This window comes from Vulpes lagopus, chromosome 5, assembly GCF_018345385.1.
Source record: "Vulpes lagopus strain Blue_001 chromosome 5, ASM1834538v1, whole genome shotgun sequence".
Lineage (NCBI taxonomy): Eukaryota > Metazoa > Chordata > Mammalia > Carnivora > Canidae > Vulpes > Vulpes lagopus.
The window spans coordinates 89,745,146-89,770,770 of NC_054828.1; the positions used below are offsets into that span (position 1 = coordinate 89,745,146).

General features: G+C 37.7%; 1 protein-coding gene across 3 annotated transcripts in view; it reads left to right on the plus strand.

Moving 5' to 3' along the window:
* CTNNA2 (catenin alpha 2) overlaps positions 1–25,625 on the plus strand; it is a 1,087,920-nt gene that overhangs the window by 312,807 nt on the left and 749,488 nt on the right. For all 3 annotated transcript variants that reach the window (XM_041757142.1, XM_041757144.1, XM_041757141.1), the window contains exon 4: positions 22,653–22,819. In XM_041757142.1, coding sequence (XP_041613076.1) covers positions 22,653–22,819 — 167 coding nt within the window. The remainder of the gene's footprint in view (positions 1–22,652; positions 22,820–25,625) is intronic.

Below are 25,625 nucleotides of genomic sequence, written 5' to 3' on the forward strand. Positions count from 1 at the left end.
AAACATGAGACAGGAATCCATCAAAGTTCTAGAGGAGAACACAGGCAACAACCTCTCTGCCCTTGGCCACAGCAAGTTCTTGCTAGAGACATCTTCAAAGGCAAAGGAAACAAAAACAAAAATGAACCATCGGGACCTCATCAAGATAAAAAGCTTTTGCACAGCAAAGGAAATAGTCAACAAAGCTAAAGGCAACCTACAGAATAGGGGAAGGTATTTGTAAATGACATATCAGATAAAGAACTGGTATCCAGGATCTATAAAGAACTTACCAAACTCAACACCCAAAAAACAAATAATCCAGTCAAGAAATGGGGAGAGGACATCAATAGATATTTCTTTAAAGAAGACACACAAATTGCCAACAGACATAAAAAAATGCTCTACAGACATATAAAAAAAATGTCCTACATCATTTGGCATTAGGGAAATACAAACAAAACCACAAATGAGACACTACCTCACAGTGGTCAGAATGACTAAAATTAATTAATGAAATAAGAGATGTTGACCAGATGTGGAGAAAGGAGAATGATCTAACATTGTTGGTAGAGTGCAAACTGGTGCAGCCACTCTGGAAAACAGTATGGAGTTTCCTCAAAAAGTTAAAAGTAGAGCTACCCTATGACCCAGCAATTGCACTATTAATATTTATCCAAGGTTACAAACATAGTGATTTGAAGGGGCACATGCTCCCCAATGTTTGTAGCAACAATGTCCACAATAGCCAAAATATTGAAAAAGCTCAGATGCCCATTAACAGATGAGTGGTTAAAGAAGATGCATATATACAATGGACTATTACTTAGCCATCAAAAAGAAGGAAATCTTGCCACCTGTCATTGACTTATTATGAAGTAAGTCAGTCAGAGAAAGACAAATCTATGATTTCACTCATCTGTGGAATTTAAGAAAGAAAACAGATGAGGGGCACCTGGATGGTTCAGTGGTTGAGCATCTGGCTTTGGCTCAGGTCATGATCCTGGGATCCTGAGATGGAGTCCCAGGTCAAGTTCCCTGTGGGGATCCCACTTCTTCTGCCTCTGTCTCTGTCTCTCTCTGTGTATGTCTCATGAATAAATAAATAAATCTTTAAAAAAAGAAAATAAAAAAAGAAACAGAACATAGGGAAAGGAAAGGAAAAATAAGATGAAAACAGAGGGAGGCAAACCATAAGAGACTCTTAACTCTAGGAAACAAGCTGAGGGTTGCTGGAGGGGAGGTGGGTAGGGGGATGGGCATGAAGGAGGGCACTTGATGAAATGAGCACTGGCTGTTATATGCAACTGATGAATCACTAAATTCTACCCTTGAAACTAATAATAAACTGTATATTAATTGAATTGAATTTAAATTAAAAGAAAAATCCATGAAAGGTTATTTCTTCCTAAATAAAAATGTAGGTTAGTTCTGCCTAAATAAAAATGATGAAAGATGCCTTCAACACAGATGAAAATGGCAGCATTGGGAGAAAAGTATTTGTAACATTCATAAAAATAAAGCCTGGTATGGACTGTAAAAAATATAATGTAACTTTATTATTTTATATTGAGTATTGTTTGTCTTTTTTTTAAAGATTTTATTTACCTATTCATGGGAGACACATTGAGAGAGAGAGAGAGAGAGGTAGAGACACAAGCAGACTCCATGCAGGGAGCCTGACGTGGGACTTGATCCCAGGACTCCAGGATCACACCCTGGGCCGAAGGCAGGTGCTCAACCACTGAGCCACCCAGGGATCCCCATTGTTTGTCTTTTTTAAGAAATTACTTTCTACCCCAACATCATCATACATATTTCTAAATGTTTTTGTAAAAGTTTAAGAGTTTTGCTTTTCCATTTGTCTTTTTCTTTGATTTTTATTTTGTGAATTAAGACCTATTTTTTATTATTTTCCTTATTAATATATTCAATATTTAGCACCATTTATTGAATAGTCTATCCATCTCCCATTTGTCACATGTCATATTTACATATATAAGTTGGTTTGTTACAGGGCTCTATATTCTATTCCATTGGTTAGTTTCTACATGTATACCACTTCAGCTTAATTACCATAGAGTATTAATAAATACTGATCTGGGAGGGCAAGACTTCAGTCCTTTTTTGTTGTTCTTCAGAATCATGTTGGCTATTCTTGATTCGCCCTTTGCTCCTCAACCTAAATCTTAATACATGTTGCTAATTTCTCTACAAGAGAACTCTGTTGGAATTTTGATTATAGTTGCATCGAATTTATGAAATGATGAATTTAGAAAGAATTTCCATTTTTAAATATTGAGTCTTAATCATCATTAGGAGTATCTCTCCATTTCATCATGGTGGGTTTTTTTTTTAATATTTCAATAGTTTTATAATTTCCCTCATAAAAGTCTTCATCCTTTGTTACTTTTATTCCTAGGAATTTCTAGAGTTTTTTGTTTGTTTGTTTTTTAAAGATTCTATTTATTCATGAGAGACACACAGAGAGAGGGAGAGACATAGAGGGAGAAGCAGGCTCCTCGCAGGGAGCCCCATGCCGGACTCAACCCTGGGAACATGGGATCACACCCTGAACTGAAGGCAGACGCTCAACCGCTGAGCCACCCAGGCATCCCAGTTTTTTGTCTTCTTTTTAAAAGGCCATGATGATTAAAAAGTATTTAGTGTTCATCTGCATTTTAAATATTTTCTTAATGCTTTGGGGACATCATCATAAACATGAGCTGTCGTGATACAACTGGATTTGGGTTACATATCCAGTTACCTAATTTTTACTTATGTAAAAATACCTAATCTAATAGTTCTGGTGGTTGTTCTGGAAGTCATTTACCCAGGACAGTGACTGATAGGAATTCCGTTTGAGATCGCTGTCTAATCTCCCAACCCCCACCATGGAGGTGGGCTGTATGTAGGATTGCTCCATGTGTATTTCCTGGACAGTTACTCAAATACTGAAGAAACCCTTCTTTCTAAGTGATATATTTTTTTTTTTTTAGAAAATAAGCACTTGGTCACATTTACAATCATCTGCCTTTGATTTAACATCTTTCTCAATATTATTTGTTATTTCAATTTTACCAGTGTACCCATGGATAACTTTGATTAAGTAGTTATCAGGCTTCCAGGTATTTAGAGATAGGCATACTTTAAAGATAGTAGTACTTTAAGTACTACATTGACACTATCATTATCACTTAGCTAGCATAGTACCTGACATATAATGGATATTCAGTAAGAATATCATTCAACAAATGTCAGTGGTGTTATCATTAGAATATTAAAAGTAAGTTATAGACATTATGATAGGCCATGTTCTATTTATAAAGAACTTTTAATGTCTAATGTTTACTGAAATTCTAGGCAGAATAACATTAAAAATTCCATCTTTAAGTAATTTGTTTAAAAGTCTTATTCACTGAATCTATGATGGTTTTGTTTGGTTTTGTCTTTTTCCATTAAGTCAGATATTTAATATGATTTTATATTTGGAACAGCAATGGAATTTGTAGATAAAATCAATTAGCTAATGTAAGTAGGAAAATGACCAAACATTTCAGTCATTATTAGGTCTTCCTCAGGATGACCGCAAGCATTATTGAGTATAAGGAGCTACAGGATATTTTAAAGCATTTGCTTGGCTTGCTCATGTAGGCAACAGATATTTTACTAGCTTTTGGACACCACCTTCCTGATGTCTGCCTGCATAGGCTGCAGAGCTCACCTGCATTTTCTATGTGTCCTAGGAGAGTGAGGCTCTTGGAGGAGAGACTGGAAGGATATTTGATACTTTACATGCTGCAGAACTGCCTCTTGGCATCATGACTTTCTCTTCTCATCATTGACTCATGCGGGGCAGAATCCACTACCAGTGGATTTCTCATTGCTGCCATTCTTGATCTCCAGTTCTCCTATTTCTTGTTTCCTCTGCTATCCACCTCTGATGGCTCACTTCCCAGACTTGCATGGAGGGGATGACTTTTCACAGATTGTTCCTGTTGATCAGAGCATGACAGCCCATTCAAAGCCCATAAGGCTTAGTCTTGGGACCATCAGATCCTCTTGGCAGTATGTCTCTCTTCCTTGGCATTCTGGGAAGCTGGTTTTTTTTTTTTTTAAGATTTTATTTATTTATTCATGAGAGACAATGAGAGAGAGACAGAGACACAGGCAGAGGGAGAAGCAGGCTCCATGCAAGGAGCCCGATGTGGGACTCGATCCCGGATTCTGAGATCATGCCCTGAGCCAAAGGCAGACGCTCAACCACTGAGCCACCCAGGTGTCCCTGGGAAGCTGTTTTTTAATCCTAAAATTGGTTTCATAGTAAACCTGCCTACTTTGGGGTCAGCATTCATTAGAGAATCTTGAGTTTGGAAGGCTGATCCCTTGATGACTAAAATTTTACGTCTGAGTGTGAATTTTAATGATATCTGCTCAAACTCTTAATGGGGCATCTTGGTGGTGGAATACTTTTTTTCATGCTCTAATCAAAGTTGAAATGTAGAATATATTAAAATATTTTTAAATATAATATTTCTCATGAAGGGAGTACATATATCCCTTTAGTATCAGATTCCTAGAGCTGTTGTAATAAAGTACCACAAACTGGGTAGCTTCAAACAACAGGAATTTATTCTCTGAGTTCTGCAGACTATAAGTTCAAATAAGGTGTTGGCAGGACCATGGTCCCTCTGAAACTTGAAGGGGAGAAGCCTTCCTTTCCCCTTCCTAGATTCTGGGGGATTGCTGGCAATCTTTGGTGCTCTTAGACTTCCAGCTTCAGTATTTCCATCTCTGTTCCATATGGTGTTGTCCCTTTGTGTGTCTATATCTGATCTCTTCCTATGACACCAATCATATTGGATCAGGGCATACTCTAATTCAATATGACCTCATCTTAACTTGGTTACATCTGCAAAGAGTCTGTCTTTTCAAACAAGGTTACAGTCATAGGTACTGGAGGTTAGGTATATGTTTGACATATCTTTTGGAAAGTGAGGTACAGTTGAACCTGTAGCACCATTTACCAGTGGATTCTCAATTGAGCATGATGGCTTAGGGATGTAGGTTGGAGATGCATTCTGTGATTATTTTTTTTTTTAGATGTATGTGGGGGGATGCCAAGGAACAATTTTTTCTCTCTCCTCCTAGTCCATTCATTATGTCCTTATTCCCTAGTTCCCAACACACTTTCCCTTCATAATTTATTGTTAGAAAATGGGAAGAGGTGTTTAAAAATCATTATTTGCAAGTACAGTTTATAAATAGTTTTAGTCTATGGGGAAATAACCCAGCTCTTCCAAGAGATCTATGCTTTTAGTGTTTAGACCTTTGCAGTTTCCATAAGTGGTTGATTTTATTTTTAGAAAATTGCCAAGTTTAAATAAAAAAGAATAATGTTATGCAATGTGTTATTCCAAGATGTTTGTGATTAGGGCTGATTTTGAATATTCATTATGATAATACTGGACCATGTCCTTTATATTGATTGGTCCTTTCTCTGTTATCCAGAATGGTAAAACACTGAGATTCCATTTAAAAATTAAACTTGATTCAGAAGTAGGTCACTACTTTTAAAAGATTAGAAAAGAAGAAAATGAATTTAATATTAAAATTATACTCATGGAGTTCAGTTTAATATTTCACTGAAAATTTAGAAGACTGTATTTTATTTAGAATAACTAGAACTACATAGGCTTCCTTTTCACAGCTCAGAGAGATGTAAAACCAGTTGAGATCAGAAGAGCATATGATGAGGTACCTGGGTAGCTCGGAAGTTAAGCATCTGACTCTTGATTTCCACTCAGGACATGATCTCAGGGTCAAGGGATGAAGCCTCATGTGGGCTCTGTGCTCAGCCAGGAATCTGCTTCTCTCCTTCTCCCTCTCCCTTTACACCGCTCCCCCACTAGCATGTGCCCCCCTCTCATAAAAATAAATAAATAAATAAATAAATAAATAAATAAATAAATAAATACATCTTAAAAAAATAAAAGAAGAACATATACTGATCATGGAAGAAAGAATGTAGGGGTATGGTAGGTAAAGAAAGCAGAGCAGGAGTTTGGAGTTAGAAAGGAGAGTGTCATTTTTTAGTAAAAGCTAGGTTTTTGATTCCAGAGTGTAGAGTGTATTATTTATAATAATAAATTATAGTGTATATATATAATATAATGTTATTATATATAGCAAATATTCTGATGTTCTTTAATTATTAATTTATTTAACTTAATTAAGTTCTCTTTTTTTTTTGAAGATTTTATTTATTTATTCATGAGAGACACAGAGAGAGAGAGAGAAAGAGAGAGGCAGAGACACAGGCAGAGGGAGAAACAGGCTCCATGCAGGAAGCCTGACGTGGGTCTTGATCCCGTGTCTCCAGGACCCCACCCTTGGCTGAAGGCAGCGCTAAACTGCCAAGACACCTGGGCTGCCCTATTATTAAGTTCTTTAAGATAATTAATTCTGTCACTTAGCATATCTATAGTGTTCTATAATTTTAAACTGTATATTCATTTTTTAATGAAGCCTTACTGAGAATGTTTTATACTGCCTTCCAAAAAGCATTTGATTTTGCTGATGGGGACCCCAAAACAGGACCAACCTCAAAGAGTTTTTTAAAATAATTTCTCTGCTTTGGATATTCTGGTCTATGTAGGTAGTATACATGATTTTCCTACAAACACATGAGGAGAATTCTCTGGTTATAAGCTATCATGACCAATTAAAAATGAAACCATCTGATTTTTTTTTTCTGGGGTAAGACAAGTTTCTTTGCCATTTCTCTCTGTTGGAGGACAATTTTTTTTCTAGTTAATATTTTCACTGAAGTAGCACTTTAAGAATATAAATTTTAGGGATCCCTGGGTGGCGCAGCGGTTTAGCGCCTGCCTTTGGCCCAGGGCGCGATCCTGGAGACCCGGGATCGAATCCCACGTCGGGCTCCCGGTGCATGGAGCCTGCTTCTCCCTCTGCCTGTGTCTGTGCCTCTCTCTCTCTCTCTCTGTGACTATCATAAATAAATAAATAAATAAATAAATAAATAAATAAATAAAAAGTAAAAAAAAAAAAAAAAAAGAATATAAATTTTAGGGATCCCTGGGTGGCTCAGCGGTTCGGCGCCTGCCTTTGGCCCAGGGCGCGATCCTTGGGACCCGGGATCGAGTCCCACATCGGGCTCCCGGTGCATGGAGCCTGCTTCTCCCTCTGCCTGTGTCTCTGCCTCTCTCTCTCTCTCTCTCTGTGACTATCATAAATAAAAAATAAAAAAAAAAATTTAGAATATAAATTTTATTTTGCATGGATAACATTGCAGTTTTACTCTTTGTGAAAATTAAGACATTCTCCTGTCCCATGAGTGAGCATTAAAAAATCTATCTTCTTAGTTACTGAGATTGTGAATAACTTAGATTTTTGATGGTTCAGAATCAGTTTACCATTTTTATTTCAAGATTGCTAAGTTTTCTTTCTTGCTTTTTTCTTTTCCTTTTCCCCTCCCTCCCTTCCTTCTTTCCTTCTTTCCTTCTTTCTTCCTTTCCTTCCTTCCTTCCTTCCTTCCTTCCTTCCTTCCTTCCTTCTTTCCTTCCTCCTTTCCTTCCTTCTTTCCCTCCTCCTTTCCTTCCTTCCTTCCTTCCTTCCTTCCTTCCTTCCTTCCTTCCTTCCTTCCTTCAGCTCAGAGATTGCCCTTCCATTTCTAAAGAAATTTGCTGTGTTACATGTATTTCCAGGTGTCTTGGAGAAATGTTTCATGCTATGCAGTCTCTCACAGCCTCTTGTTTAATCTTTTATGTAAATCTGTGACATGGGGTACTATTTCATTTTATTGATAAGAAAGCTTAAGTAACTTGTGTTAACAAGGTAAAAATTGTCAGAACTGGGACTGAAGTTTAAGAAATCTGAGCCCAGGTTCTTTACTGGTATGTTCTCAGAGGAAAAAACAGATGATTTTAAGAGCTTGTCATACTGATAATTTTGTTATTTAATTTTTTTCTGGAATAATATTAATACTATTAACATTTTTACTTTTATTCTTAGTTTCCATATGTAAAAGTTAATGAGCCTAAATTTCAGTGGAACTCCAAGTTCTTACTAAAAAGATCTTGTAGATGATATCCAATTAATAATGAGAAATGCTAAACCTATATTTTTTGAGATGGTTAAAATTCAGAATGATTAATCACATCTGTCATGTGATGGCATATTTGTTCCTTTTGTTGCTTCTTTTGATCTATAATTATTAGGCATACGTTTGCACAATAGGTGCAAAGCAAAGTAACATTTATAGGTGAGATTGGTTTCTTATTCTGCTATAAAGTGTGCTCGCTTTTGAAAATAATATGTCATATTTGCATGCACAATAAGAATTCCTTTAAAAAATGTCCACAGTCTTAAGAAATGTTCACTGGAGCATCCAATGCAAAATTTTATGCCAATAGACCCTTGGCTGAGAGCTTCAAGTTTACTCAGATCACATACTTTTTTAAGTCCAACAACCCTATCAAAATCTAGGGCTGAGGATGACTGGGTAGGTGTGTGACCTTGGACAAATTAAATATAACTTTCTAAACTAAGCCAGAGTTTCTTTTATGTTTGAAATGGAGTTGTTGTCCACCTCATTGTGAGATCATATAATTAAAGATTTTATCATTGTGCCTGATACGTAGTATTTTATAAATAACAGCTATTACTGTTTTGTTTTTTGTTGTTGCTGTTTTGTTTTTGTTTTTGTTTTGCATTATAGTATCCAGAATTGGATGGGGTCTTTGAGAGTTTTTTTAGTCATCTATTCTTTTTTTTTCTTTTAAAGATTTTATTTATTTATTCATGACAAACACAGAGAGAGAGAGAGGCAGAGACATAGGCAGAGGGAGAAGCAGGCTCCTTGCAGGGAGCCCGATGTGGGACTCGATCCTTGGTCTCCAGGATCAGGCCCTGGGCTGAAGGCGGCGCTAAACTGCTGAGCCACCCGGGCTGCCCTAGTCATCTATTCTTTAAGTCTCTGGAGAAGAGGAAAGTGAGTTCAAGGTAACTAGAAGTGAGGAAGTAGCGTTATTTAACATTGAAGAGAACCCTACAGAGTAGGGCAAAATAGATTTTTGCAATGGTGCCATCTTTGGAAATGATTTCTAGCTGCATCTGTCAGTTATTGAAAATACTAGGTTTGGGGATTCTTAGTATAGTTGTAATGTGTAGCATATGAAGCAAAAAGAAGGCTTAAGGCTAAATTCTATAAATGGTTCCATTTACTGGTTTTGCCAACTTTCCATGCCAAAGCCTTGACTGGAGTTTTTAAATTTATGTGATGTGTGTGTGCATCTCATGCACTTATACCTGAAAAGTTTCTTTAATTTGGAACTGTGAGAAGAAAACAAATCGATCTATTAAATGTCACTGAATATGCACTCTGTCCTGGGAATTAAATTGACTCCTTGTTTATATAGGGCATCTGGTAAAGAATGCAGGTAGATTTATGTGGACCTATTTTCCACCTTACTAACAGCCTTGGACAAGTGTGACCGGTGGTAACCTGCAGGTGTAGACCTATCAGTCTAGACTGCCATTGTCCTTTGTCCCGTGTGCCAGGAGGACTGCTTCTTACTTCATGGCTTGAATACTCTCTGAAGGTGGTTTAGAATTTTGCTTGTTAAACCCAGGTATTGTTCACTGGTGCTTCTCTGTCTCTAAAAAAAGGTTTACTGCATCTACAGATTTTTTGACATCTGCATTTTCTTCCCCAAGTTTTCCTTTAAATTCCTTTTGTTGAGAAGAGCCACTTGCTTTCAGTATAGGAATTGAAAATGAACTCCCCTTCATTGTTCAAAACCAGTTCCCATATATCCACAGACATCTCCCAGCATTGCCCCAGGACAATAGCTGCTCAGTCTCTCCATCTAGTAATATGTAAGTGATGTAAGAATTAACCACCCATGTATATTTGCTTTAAAAATCCATGTTAGCATATTAATCCTTATTATGCTGTCATACAGAGTGGAATACTAACATCAGCATGAAGAGAATACTCTCTCCTTACAGGCAGACCTCCATGGGAGGTTAAATTATACTCCTAATATGAGTTCATTAATTTGTAGTGAGAAATATGTTTACCGAGGGACTGTGCACCTTCATTTACTGGCAAGTGTGTACAGTGCAATTTTCAAGGCATTTATCATTATTTTTCTACTTTTACTTTCAAAGAAAGTAACACTAAGCACAGAATGGGCCACCCTCTTGCCCAGGAGCAGCCTTCACAAAGCAGAAAAATTCTGAGATTGGCAATCTCAGAATCTGAGATTGGCTCTAATTATTAACACACCAGATAGTGTCCAAAAAGTCTAGAAATGCAGAGAAAAGTATATTTATTCTATGTTTTTTTTTTCCAATTTAACAATTGGATCCTTGCTTTACATTTTCTGTACTTGATAAGAAATAGTGTCTGGAAGGGCATTGGTTGAACATCCAACTCTTGATTTTGGCTCAGGTCAGGATCGCAGTCTAGGACTGAGCCCTGTATCAGGCTCTGTGATCAGTGGGGAGTCTGCTTGCGTGTCTCTCCCTCTACCCCCCACCTATTTGTGTGTGCTCACACACTCTCTCTTTTTGTAAGAAATAAATCTTTAAAAAAAGTAGTGTCTGGAGGGTGAAGAAAAAATACTGATCATATTATTTGAAAATAAAACTAGCATACTTTAAAATTGGCCTGTATTTCCTTTCATTTTGCATGCATTACATTATTTTGACTAAGATGGTAGATCATGTTTCCAGTGGTTAAAAAGAAAAGGTTAAAATTCACTGACTTCCTATAATCTTCATTCTTCTCATTTCTCTCTCTATAGTTCCCTCCAGTTTCATGAAACTGGTATGATAAGATGAGGCCTCTTTCCTTTGGAAATCTTAGTAGAAAACTGAATCAGCCTAGAAGAAAGGAGTCTTAAACCCCTCAAAGCCACTTTACATTGAGGGCTTGATGTCAAGAGGTTAAAAAGGCCCTGAAATCTCACTGTTGATCCAGATCTGCTCAATATGGGGCCAAGGAATTAGTTAATGATGAAGAGTGTATTTATCTGAGACATTCTCATCTATACTTTGTTCTTTAGTGCTCTAGCAGGGATTTGGGGGAAGGCATTGGCTGTGAGTGGCTGCTCTCTGCCAGCTCTTAGAGTTAAGGCTAAACACTATGCATTGGAGGGATAAAGAAAGAAAAATTTAACTTGATTTCTATCTTATATGCATGGATAGTTACCTGGATGGATAGATGAGTAGATGGATGGAGAGATAGGTAGATAGATAGACATACAGAAATATACATATGTATGCACACATACAAATACTTTTTGGCCGCCTTTACTTATTATTGTAGCTGACTAAGCATCCTCTCTATACTCATGATTCTCAACTCCCTAAAATGAAGCTTCTTCTTTCTTGTATTTCCAAATGCCTACTTAGTGGGCATTTCTCTGCAGATGCTCTACAGATGATGAAATGATATGTAATTCTTTATATACTTTGTACATAAATACACATTTACAGATATAATCATATAATCAACCTTACCAAGCAATGTAGGCACTACCTCTAGTTCCCCAAACTTCCTTCACCCTTAAGGATGCATGCCACCCTGGTGGGACATTTTGTTTGTTTGCTTGTTGGTAAAGTTTGTTATAACTTTATTTCACTTACTTTAAAAATGTACTTTTGAGTTGGAAAGAGAGAAGTCTGCCTGAGACCGCTGTGACCTTAGTAACAAGCTATTGATCACAGAGGTGAAGAAAGCTTTGATTAGCACATTCTGGCAATTGAGGGGGGGGTGGTGGATTTAAGATTTTAAGTTACTTTAAATCAATTTTGTTCATTACCTATTGCTGGATTCTGCTGAACAAACATTTTTTGTCAGGGCTGTTTTATTATAATTGATATACTGATGTTGATTTAGATGTGGTTTCTTTCTTGAGCCCTCTCAATATAGGAACCAGAATGATGGTGACACGGGTACCTCCTGTCAGTTCAGTAAAGAAGAATCATGGCTATAATAACATCTAACAAACTACCATTTATTTGTGATGACTGGGAAGTCAATGGCATTTCAGCAATTAAAGCAAAGGCTTGCCATTTAAATCTTAGAATCTGATCACTCTGGCTTTTCATCCTCAAACCAGTGAAGACAATCATTTTTTCTCCATGTTTTATTTTAAAATATATTTTATTTGAGCCTTTATTTTATAGCACTATTTACCAGATTCATAATACCAGTTACTTGGAACCTCATTTGTTTGGCTTCTAACTTTGAAATGTGTGGTAGCGTTTTCTATCCTTAATCAACTTTTCTCGTTATGAGGATTGTTCCTGTGTTTTGTTTAGCCAAAGACTACTTTAGAAAGTTAAGTTGGGTAGTTATTTTACAGTATAGCAATTTCAAGCATAGTTTATCTGTAGCCTGTAAGATGCAAATTATATAATGTGCCTTTTTTAGACTTCCCATTTGCTTTTCTTTGTGTTTATGTTTTAGTGGATATGAAACAGTGATGCAAGTATTATTTCATTTTACTAATGACAATTTTGAGGTACCTCAAAATTGAAACTCGAAACTTAATGATATATTTGCACATAAGCATAGTATCAAGACATCCAAACTGGTATGGAAAAGCTTAAATTATATGGACTAACTTGAGGACAGTCAGTTGTGAATTTTTGAAACCCTATGAAAAACTGAGTGGTTCTAAAGAAATATACCACAGTGGTAATTTGCAGTGCATCCAAACTCAGAATCAAGAATCCAGCTCCTGGTCTGGACTCTGCCCTTTGTGCACGGTGTGACCTTGAACAAACCATGTAAGTTTCCTGATACTTGTCTTCTCCCCTCTGAAATTGAAGAATTGGGTTCCACCAATGAACTTACATTCAGTATCTTTCAAATATATATAGTAATTTAGATCCTGAAAAAGATCGGAGTGACTAGTTACCAGTTATTATTTGTCTTACTGTTTTCACAACTTGCCAAAACCAGGTTTATCCCCTCCCATGCTGATTGGCAACACCTTTCATGCTTGCACCATTAATTTGCTTAAAAGATCATGTACAAATTATCCTGACTTGAATGACTAGTTAGTAGGTATTTAACATTTGGAAAACTATGAGGAGTTGTTTGTTCATTTATTTATGTTAGTTCTTTTCATAATCTAAATGCAGCATTAGTACTTGGGCAGGGGCTGATGCATGTTTCTTTTGACATTTCCCTTCTCCTCAAAGGAGATTTAAAAAATTTTTCTTAAGATCTATCCTACTGAGAAGGGAGTTATATTTTTATATGTGGTTCAGAAGAACATATCAAAGACCAAGTGGTTGAAAAAATAATTTTAATAATTAGAGCAGCCTCAAATTGGATGGCTTCTTAAGGAGGCAGAGGGCTTCTGTCCTAGAGGTCACACCTGGATTTTGCATCTGCTAATATATAGGCTACATCATGTCCTCTAAGGTATTCTTAAATTTTGATATTTGGACAGTAAATCCCCCCTTTCACTTCCTTAATTCTATAGTTCCTTGCACAGCATCTTAATTAGCAAGAAGAAACTGAAATGTCCTCTACATGTGAATGGTGAAATGTTGAGACTGCTGGCATTTTTGATGATCATACTACCTCTGCTGTCCAGTCTCGATGCCAGTTGTTGTATTCTTTCTTTCCTTATCACACTGAAGGTTTTTGAAGTCACATTTCAACGACCAAGTACTGTATCAGTCTATTGACATTTCAGTGGGTTTTGATTTGTGGTTGTGGTTGTAAGAGAATAAAGACATAGAAACATTTATTGACTTAAGAATATAAATAAGTTCACAATATGCTTTTTATACAGACACTTTCATTACATATACAGGGTTATTGAAATTTTGGTCTTATTATATAAAAAATAATTTATTAGCTGCTTCTTTGGTTTACAAACCAACTTACAAGAGGCCTTCTTTAATTATATATTTGATATACTACACTTATGTTAAAAATTTATTGTACAATGAAATTTACATGTTCATCAATTTCTTTTCCCTTTATTTTATAAAAGTATCAAGTGACACTGGGTTCAATACTGATCCTCCATTCTCCATTTTTCTCTTAAGCTTAACACATCACTGTTTAATGTTTGCAAGTTTATGGTCTTTCACTGCATTTGAGCCCAAGACAATAATCACATTTTTGTGTCATATGGCTCTTGCTATATTTAATAGGTCCTTGCAAAGGTATCATTTGTGAAGTATGCCATATTGTAGCATGGTAATCTTTCTAGCTACAACAATGCAAAATTACCCTACACCCTCTCTTCCCAACCCAGGAAAAGGCTACAGCTGAAATAATTAAAATCCATACGCTTAATGATCTGTGCCTTCTGCAGGGTGGCACATTACTGTCTCTAACGATGTTTAATAGCTCATAACATTCAATACACTTAATCATCAATTACTGGCATTTGTAGTACTTTCGCATACTGAACATATCTTGATTGGGGGAAAATTGCATTGGAACAGACTCAATTACCCACCTTGAAAAAAAAAAAAAAAGGACACTGGGCCAGACTGAATGCAGATGCATAGTTGTCTTTGGAGCCACTCAAGCCACTGAGGCAAGACCACAGGCCATGTGGTTATTTGGGATTTTGTTAGGTGAGGAGGAAGTTTTAATTTGCTTGTGTCACACTGTACTTTATAGGTCTCCCAACCACTTTGGGGCTATGGCCAGAAGCCCTGACTGAAATGTCAGGTAACTGCAAAGCTAGTCCCACCTAACCACCTGACCCTCCATGGGTCAATGGACAGTTAGTTTCTGTGTCTTTACGTTAACATGAGAGTAAGATGCTAAACAAGCCTGAAGAGGTCCTACCCAGATCAGCAATTCTCTAGTCTCATGGTCACACCAGGGACAATGAAACCATAAGCCTTTTGTCATTTTCCATGTAATTTCTTGTTTGCTGAGAGTTACCTAGAAAAACAAAGAAAGATGAAGAGCCCACAGAGTCCACTACCCTTGGTAGAATGATAAAGGAAAAAGCAGAATTCTCATTTTATGTTAATTACATGGATTTGATGTAGTTTTCATGTACCTACTTTTTATATATAAATATTTATTATTCATGTTAATTATTTTAATTATGGTGTTTATATAATATCATTAACTGTATATTAATATAAATTACATGTATAACATACAGGCATATATTGTATTCATTTAATATTATAATTCATTATATATTAATTATTAGTATACTATATAATTATTATAATTACATATGTTTATAGCATGCATAATTATATTTATATGCATATAAAGCTTTTTTTCATATTTAGGCCAAATATTATTTTGCTTCTGGTAACAGAAGGACATGAACTGTGCCAGCACTTCTATAGATGCTCAGTGCTGGAAGTGACAGGATCTGCAGGAGGTAGCTTATTTTAATGCAGATTTTGCTTGAGAAAATACAAGATTTCATCATCTCTGAGCCTCAAAGAAAAATCTGGTTGTCGACCTTTCCTCTTAATCATGGATTTGAGTCATAACCACCCTGGGGTGAACTGAACACATTGCTCTCTCAAGTTCTTGATTATTTCCAAAAAAACTTTTAAGACTTTTTCCCTCTTGATAGCAAATGCTTATGTGGGCAAAACAGGGGAGAAACAAATGAGTTGCTACTTCCACTATAACCTACCTTTCTGAAATGTTACAGCTTCCCTGCTGCTGGCTGACCTCACTAGACCAACCTAAAAAAAAAAAAAAAGAAAAAGAAAAAGGAAGAAAATATTCATATTATGTCACTAATAAGTTCATAGCATTCAGGATTTTGTACTTTTTTCTTGCTTCAGCATTAGTTGGATAAGATATATAGATAGATAGATGATATATAGATAGATAGATCTCTATCTATATATCTATTTATTTATTTGAGGTGGTGGGGAACCCAGGAGATGAGGGAGTAGATGGAAAGGGAGAATCTCAAGCAGACTCCCCACTGAGTCCAGGGACTGACAGGGGGCTGGATCTCAAGACACTGAGATCATGACCTGAGCCAAAATCAAGAGTCTGATGCTTAACCATCTGAGTTACTTGGGTGCCCCAGGATATTTTTAAAACATAAAGTGCCAGACATGCCTTCCTTTGCTCTTTGCAGCATTCATTGAGTGACTCTACCCCATCAAATATATGTCAAGTACTAGGAATAAAGAAATCAATATGCTACAATTATGGTTTGTATCCAAAGCTTATAGTCTTGGCAAAGGGTTGAAGACTGAAACGGATGCAGCACAGGTAGTCATAAATCAGCCCTATTAAGAGACAATAGGGAGTGTTGGAGCCTGTGAATAATTGAAGAAATGACTTTATTTAGTTCTTACCTCACCCTTCCTTCCTTTCTTCTTCATAATACTCTCCTAACTAAATAAAATAGTGTGCTAATTTTGAGCTCCTAATACCAATCCAGATGGAAATATGTAAACAAATAATTTTAATACAGTAAGTAGAATCTGAAGTTATTTCTAAATCACAATTATTAATAGCACAGACCCTAGAACCAGTATGGCTTTGAATGCGGGCTTTACCATTCACCAGCTGTTTGACCTTAGGCAAGTAATCTTTTGTGCTCTTCAGTTCCCTCAGGTGTAAATGGTGACAATGTAAGTATTTACTTCATCAGTTTCTCTTGAGAAGTAATTGAGTTATAACGTATAAAGCTCTTCAAACAGAGCTTGGCGCACCATGAGCTGTAAATAAAAGAGACTATTCTTAATAGGAAGGAAACAAGGCAGCACATGTTAAGATATTAAGTCTGAATAGACACAACCTGACAGAATCTTAAAATGGAAGGAACCTTGAGTCACCTTGTGGGCACCATCAACTTGCTGCTGGAGTAAGCCCAGGAGAGAATGTTCCTCCATGTTTACTCATGCAGCTAGCTCAACTCATCCTTTCCTGTTACACCAGCCAACTCTGGATAATTTTATCAAGGGAGTGCTCAAAAAAGGAGCCAAGAGACAGAGTGTAATATGTCAAAATCTCCTTTGGTAACATTGTGACTTCCATGGTGTTCTCTACATTGACCATTCCTGGTGTTTTGTTTGTTCATTTGGTTTGTTAGATTTTTAAATTGGAAACTCTAATTGGCTTTATTAAGCATTTCATGAATTGGGTGCCATCCTATTTAACCAATAGAGAGATGCTCTCCACATTGACCATTCATTTAGCATTTCATTTGCTTTATCTCAAATGAAGATCTATATTTCCCACCACACCTCAAAAATGAGCTAACCACAGCAGAAGTGGTTTTTAAGCATTGCATTGCTTTATATAGTCTACAACATAATCAAAATGATAAAATATTCAGAAGATGTGCACTGTCCACTCGATTATCATTTAGAAATTCTGTTGTGTCTGTTCCTTCATTGTCTCTGTGTAGGTCTCAGTGAGGATGTACAGTTTGGGGAACAGAATTAGCCAAGAGTTTGTGAAATGGTGATTAGATATTAGACTTCACTAATCTTCCTTCTCTAAAAATATATTGCATTTTCTGAATTACAGTAGAGAGTCCATTTCTCAGGATCTTTTAAGATTTGTACCTTGAGGAAAATAGGTGTGAAAAAGGTTCTGAGGCAGCCATAGATTATTGTGAAAAGGGATCAAATCATAGCTAAGAGGGTTAGAACTTTTTGCTCTTTATCTCTCATCTTTTCTAGGAAGTCTACAAATGGGAAAATATCAAGAACATGAACCATCAATTTATGCCAAATACTTGATCATACAAAATCTATGTAATTAAAGGAGAATTCATGTAACTAAAAAGAAGATGCAATTTTAGATGTAACATAACTGCTGGTTAAACATATAAGCATAGAAAATATTCTGGAAGACAGCTTAATATTCTCTGAACCTGACTTTTCATCATACCCTCCCCGCCACTTCTCACAGTTTTCCAATAATTCATTTGTCAAGTATCTAAAGAGAGCTGCTTTTGCCTGCAGGCTCTTCCTTCAAAGGATGCACTACCTGGTATTCATGTTATTTTGGTTCATAACCTGCTTCTCAAATGACCTTTTCTACTCCTGAGACTGTCCTCTGCATCTTATCCCTCTCTTCTATGTATTACTTCTGTCCTGCATCATTCCACTTTTGAGTTGCTATTACCTCAAGTTTATTCACCATTATCTATCCATCCCAGTGTCTCCAGGGTAGTGTAAGAACCAGAACAAGCACCAATTTGAAAGCCAAGGACTCGAGCCATTGGGGGGGGGGGTATTTTCTGCCCTAAAACAATAAATATTTTTATTGGGCAGACATTTTCCTGCTTCTAAATTATTGTATACGCAAGAGTGGAATCAACCAAAAAAAAAAAAAAAAAAAAGCACTTCCAAGCCTTTAACCATGAACTATTCTTATCATGGAGAGGACCAGCAGTAGTATTAATGACAATAATGAGTAAGCCCCCATTATGGGTAAAAGCTTGTGCTAGGGGCTTGGACTACATCACTTCTAACCTTTGACCCTAATGACAGTCCACAAGGCCTCTCTCATTAGTTTGGCTCCTGTTTTGCAGTTAAGATGACTGAAACACAAAGATTGAATAATCACTGAGTGTAATTTTTGGTAATGGTTGGGATGGAGTCAGAGTATGATCCTAGATCTTTGTGATTTTAAAGATTACTGATCTTTTGATCTATGACTTATATATGTATAGTTTTTAGAGCAATACTTTTTTTTTAATTTTTTTTTTTATTATTTATTTATTTATGATAGTCATACAGAGAGAGAGAGAGGCAGAGACACAGGCAGAGGGAGAAGCAGGCTCCATGCACCGGGAGCCTGACGTGGGATTCGATCCCGGGTCTCCAGGATCGCGCCCTGGGCCAAAGGCAGGCGCCAAACCGCTGCGCCACCCAGGGATCCCAGCAATACTTTTTTTTAAAGATTGATTTATTTATTCATAAGAGACACACAGAGAGAGAGGCAGAACATAGGCAGAGGGAGAAGCAGACTCTTCACAGGAGCCCGATGTGGGATTTGATCCCAGATCCCAGGATCACGACCTGAGCCGAAGGCAGCCGCCCAACCACTGAGCCACCCAGGCATCCCTAGAACAATATTTATATAATAAACCTTTATATAGAAGCATTATGTGCATATTAATTGTTATTATTTCCCTTTGGTCACTTATTTGGAGATGTTAATTTTTCTTCTTTCCATCAGGTGGTAGTAGCTTGGGAGACCAAAGACTTCTATAGAAACCCTGCTCTGAGCTTAGGTCCATATCGAGTAATTGAGATTGAACACGATGTATATATAAAAGAAACAGGCAGATCTATTATCCTTTCTTCTTTGATCCCTTCCATCTCCTACACATGCATACTGTTTCTTAGCTAAACACTTTAGTCTTATAGAAAAAGCAGTTCCCTGGGAAAATAGCTAATTTTATCCTGATAAACTCGCTTATCATTGCATAACATAGATTTCCATTTTAATTCAGTAATCATAAAACTACAGGGATATAAAATTCATTTAAGTTGTAGTTGACTTCATATTGCTTTTCCTTTAGAATCTTTAACAACATGAAATCATTTGTACCTCCTTAAAATAAGTTTTTAGTTGTAATTTAAATGGAATTAAATCATCTTCTATTTATCTTAGAATAATCTCAGAATTTCATATGAAATTTCCATTTGCAGAGTTACATTTACTTATGTGGGTCTCTCTCCTGTCAATCTTTCCTTCCCCCCTCCTCTCCTCTCTCACAGACATCTCTAGAGTTCCTTTCTGGGTTGGCTATTTGGAGGGCACTAGCTTGATTAGTCCCACCTGACAGCTCTATACTGCTGTGTTACTCATAACTTTGAAGCAGTATTGCTGACCAAATGGCCAGCACCTGTATTGAGTGGCATCATACTGATCCTCTATCTAAAAATCTAAACTTGAATATTTTTGATTAGGCATGGTTCCTCCACATGCTGAGGGATACAACTGGGCTTGCCTCCCAGGGCCTTTGTTTAGAGGGTAGCCCTACCTGAGTGAGTGGCCTGCTGTTACTGTGGCTCATCTACCAACTTAACTTGCAGAATTTGGGATCAACCATGTGGGTTTATGTGCAGGATAAATCTCACCTTTCCTTGAATAAGTAGATTCATTTCAACAGCAGCTGCTCCACCTATTAATAGCATATACTGATATGTCCATCTTTATTTTTTTAAGATTTTATTTATTTATTTATTTGAGAGAGAGAGAGAGCACAAGCAAGGGGAACAGCAGGCAGAGAGAGAGGAAAAGCAGGCTCCCCGCTGAGCATGGAGCCTGAAGCAGGGCTTGATCCCAGGACCCTGACACCACAACCTGAGTCAAAGGCAGACACTTAACCACCTGAGCCATCCAGGCACTCCTGATACGTCCGTCTTTAGTTGTGGTGACCTTCTCAATATTTCATTAGATTCACCTACTGTTGTGAATGTTCTTTCCAGTTGCTCTATTCAGAGTGAGAATGAGATTGTCTTCTCACAGCACGGATAGTCAGGGAGTTTTTTTTTTTTTTTCAGGGTTCCGGGGGATGAGGAGGAGATTTATGTAATCCTGTAGCAAGGGTAGGACACCTAAAATTAAATATGTATTTCCTAATTACCCGCCTCTACCTTAAAGTTTATTTAGTCCTGAAGGGCCAGACATCTTGGAAGTTCACGTTTGTGCTATAGGGTAATGAATTGTTACATATCTCCCATGCTGTTATGTATCAAGCTGTTTGTTTGTTTGTGCCTAGGCATTGAGACTAACCTGGTTGGCTATTTAACATGCTTATTGTCGATGGTAGCCTCTTTTAAAAATCTAACAGCACAATATATTTGCTGATGCACCTCATTTCCCAAATATGAAAAGTGTCCCTCTGAGGGTTTAAATAACTATAACATTGAGTGAATTATATTATATTCTGATCTGCTTGTGAAATGCTAAGAGGTGTTTTTCTTTTTTTCTCTTGTATCTTAGGATAAATTACAGGATGCACAGTCTTTCAATGATACAGTTGACTTTATTTAAATGAGCTAGGTTTTGATTAATAGATGAGAAGTAATCATTTCTATAAATAAAATATTGAATGAATTGTTTTACCCTAAATTAAATAATTGGTCATATTAACTCTATTCTTCAAGTTTATTTTTTTTTATTTTTATTTATTTATTTTTGATAGTCACAGAGAGAGAGAGAGAGAGGCAGAGACATAGGCAGAGAGAGAAGCAGGCTCCATGCACCGGGACCCCAACGTGGGATTCGATCCTGGGTCTCCAGGATCACGCCCTGGGCCAAAGGCAGGCGCCAAACCGCTGCGCCACCCAGGGATCCCTCTTCAAGTTTATTGATGAAGCTTTTATTACCTCTGTGTACACCCTATGTGAAGCTGCATTATGCTGCCTCCCAGGCCTTTCTACCTCAGGTGATACCCAGTCCACTGGTAGAGGACCTGTGTCCTCCTAGTCAGTGATCACCTTTGTTTCCCACTCCTGGGTCCCTTTGTACAAATACTTCGTATTCACCAACAATTCCACCCTCTCTCTGGTCTCAAGTCTCTAAATTTGGTCTTTCTCTATTACAGATGTCATTAATATTTCCTTCCTCTCTGTGTCCTGTTTCTATTTTCCTGGTCCATCCAGGCCCTCATTATTGCTCCTCCCAGACTGTAATGAATTTGCCCTAATAACTAGTGTTTCTGCCCTAAGCTTGTCTACTTCAGTTTATTTTATGCAATGTCACCAAAATAAAAATCTATTAATGTCACTTCCCTCCCTGCCAAGAACACAGTTTGGATCTCTTTCACAGCTTTCCAAACGCTGCTGCCTCTCTTCTCTGTACCCCTTCCTCACTGTGCTTCCCACTTGACTGTAGTTCCTTATACTCAGTATCCTGCTCCAGCTTTCAGAGCCTGATGGGGTGTTCATGCTGCCAAGGGTGATCTTCCCGCCACAGTCTTTCTGATGGACACCTCTTCGTTCTTCAAAGCCCATTAACATTGATGGCTTCTCCCCCAGCCTCACACTACATAAGTAAATCACTCCTCCTTCTTTGTCTTCATTCTCAATCATATGTGTATTGTGGCATGTAGTCATACATATGATGAGTATGTATTTGCATTATGTTTCCTTATTAGATTGTGGACCCCTTGAGACCAGGGCATCCTCAGTCACCTTTGTAATTCCACAGCTTAATAATAGCTGACATAGTATGGGTTTGTTGAACTGGTTCAATTCTATAAATGTTCTCTATGTTAGAGAATAGCTTCTTAGCAGGGTATTAAAAGACTACATTTGGGGTATCTCTAAAGTCTATTATTGTCTGATTAGTTCAATTAAGAGTCCAGTGTTAATGAGGCCAAGGTTTTAGTTTCATTTCTCTGTGGAGCAGTTAACATTGTACCTCAACTGTCAGTAAGCTCAACTAGCTGCCTAGGAAATCCCATTGGTTCCAAGGGAAAGGGAAAGTGAGAATGATTTAGGTCAAATTCATTTCAACTATTAGGGAAATTGAATTAAATATATTTCTTATTGCTATTCAAAGCACAATTTCACATTTCTGTGTGAAACAAACATCCTATTTTGTCCACAGCTGCCGTCCACAGATCTTTAGGATTGCTAGCCTTTGAGCTTCCAGTCTACCCACGCGCCTCTCCATCTGTATTTTCCAGGTGAGACAATGCGCATCGCCTCTTCAGAGTTTGCTGATGACCCCTGCTCATCAGTGAAGCGTGGCACCATGGTGCGGGCCGCGAGGGCTTTGCTCTCAGCTGTAACGCGCTTACTCATCCTGGCGGACATGGCGGACGTCATGAGACTTTTATCTCATCTGAAAATTGTACGTATGTGGAACTTATCAAAACTTGCTCTATGGGGGTGGCAATGGTGACTATGTATATTAGAGCGTGAACTGAACTCATGATGTTTCACTGCTCACCAGCTCACTTACTCACAAAAGTATTATGCCCTCCAATTTTTCTTTTTTTTTCCTCCAATTTTTCTAATACTAAAATTATATTCAATAATATACTCAAAAAGTTACAGAAGATTCACTTGAGTTTGGGTCTCTCCTTTACTTCTTGGAATGCAAAACAGTGTATTCTTTTAGGCTCCAGAGGCTGAGCATGGTGTACCTGCCTTGACCCTGTCTGGTAATTCAGATCAGTGCTGGTCCACGTGGTAATTCAGAGTGGGTCAGCTCTTCTGCTTAGCTAGCCAAATGACCACCTGTGCCCACCTTAATATGGATCATGTGTTAAATTACATTTTATTACCTGCTCCAGCCTTGCACTTTTGTAGACTTACGGACTTTGAACGTACCTTAGTCTGGCACATCTCATGGCTAAGGTCAATCTTGTTTCACCAGGCCTGGCATCTAACATAACTGGACTGGGTCTCTGAGCACTTACATGTCCCACTAACCCATAGACCCGTATTGTAAGTGCCTTCCTGGTCATAGTCCCTTGGTTTCTTTCAATTCTTTTGTTTCTAAAACAAGTGATGCTCTGTCAAAAAGTCTTGTATAGCATCTTACCTGAGCTGGCCCAAATAAAAGAGCTAAGATTCTAAGTTATAATATAAACTCCTTGATACTATTAAACATCTCCAATTCTAACACATCCAGCATGAGTTCCATGGTCATAAACCACAAAGCAAGGTAGAGCTCTTCCTGGCTTCTGTAAGGAGGGCTGAGGAGCCAAGGGGCGTGAAGCACAACCTGTTTGGGAGTTTCCTATCAGAATTTTCCGAGAATGGGCCTGAGGAAGCCAAGAAAGGCTCTTGTGGTTTGGATGAGGTGGGCACTATGAGGAGAGACTTTACCTATATCAGAGGGTACCAAGGGACAGTATGATGTTATGATTTGTTATAGTATTGACATGTACATGACATGTATATGATAGTATAATGTTATGATTCCACTGTGTAGCTTCTGGAGTAATATTAACTTTAATATTGGCTTGATGTCCACTTGCCAACTGTGTTGCCATCTACCACATAACCTCCTTACATTTCAGACACTTGATCTGTTAATATGGAGCTGATGGCACTAAAGCCCTCAGAGTTGTGAGAGATTTAAAATGAGTTAAAATTCCTATGGAGCTTTTATCACAGAGTTGTGGTGCAAAGTAAGTGTGTGGTAAATGGCAGTGATGTTGCTATTTTCAGATCCCTGAAACCTCTTGCAGACCTCACTGGTGGCTGTCATCCCTGCCCTTCCAAGTGTGCTATATGCATCTTCTAAGCAACAGATTACTTTGTTCTCAAGTGTGTGGGAGAAAAAGTTTTGTTATCTTTCCTTAACAGCCTGCTGAGTCTTCAGAGGCAACATTTTAAGAAAGATCTTCCCCCAGATGGACAATCTTCCTTTCCCAGGGTAGAAGAGGACTGAACCTAAAGAAATTAACTTTATGTCCTGTATGTTATTGTTCTGCGCCGTGGAAGGGCCCTGTTCAGTGATTCCTGGGGAGTGATGGCAGGCTGCACATTTTCCCTGAGCTGTCCACGGGCACAGAATGCTCGTGCATCCAGGATGCAATGTCGTACAGCAACAGTTCCTGCCTGTAATCCTGCCTTTCTACCCACTTGTTTTGACCAGTGCTGTCTACTGATAGTATCAGGGCAGCCTGTCATCATGTGGAGTCAACTGTATTGTTTTCCCGACGCAGCAGATTAAGGGAAGCTTAAAAAAAAAAAAAGGGTTTAGCACAAAGTCATGGAAAGGTCAACCCAGCAATATTAAGTAGTTCAGTCAGACTGTCAGTAGTAAAATTAAAAATAATGGTGGACTAAATAACGCATTTGTTGTACTTAGAGCACAGCCTCTGTAGCAGCAGTGATGGAATGTTGCCATCTTGTGGACTGAACAGGAACTGCAGTGTCCGGGCTGCCCCACTCAGGCGGTGGGTTCAGGTCAGCCAGGGTTTCCTATCATGGGGCTGTTGTCCCCCACACTCTCACAAAAACAAAACAAAACAAAACAAAAAAACCACCATGTGTCGACAATCCATTGCAATTGAACATGGTGTCAAATTCTACTTTAGCTTTTCCTTCTTTTCCAGAAAAGCACATTCTCTCATGAACAAAAGAGTGCTGTCTGCAAGCGTCTATTCATTTGTTTTTAACTCAGATGAAGAAAATATCTTTATGTGTTTAGATGGAGCAGGTTGGAAATGACCATCTACACCTTTTTTAAGGCTTTTTCCAGATGAATTATATTTTTAAAGATTTCATTTATTTTTAAATATTTTATTTATTCATGAGAGACACACAGAGAGAGGCAGAGACACAGGCAGAGGGAGAAGCAGGCTCCCTGCAGGGAGCCCGATGCAAGGACTTGATCCCAGACCCTGGGATCATGACCTGAGCCAAAGGCAGACGCTCAACCACTGAGCCACCTGGGTGTCCTGGCTTTTTTAAAAAAAAAAAACAAAACAAACAAACATGAGTTTCCTTACCACATGGATAATAAAACATAGGTAAGAAAACATGACAGATGATTTTCCATAAAAGTAGTGACTCCATTTCATTTGGTTCAGATGATTGAATAGTACCCTATATGAGTCTGTAGCTTCCTGCTGTGGTAACCTTTTTTTACCTTTAAGCATTATGCATTTTACCTTTTTATCTCTTAGGCCATATGCCAA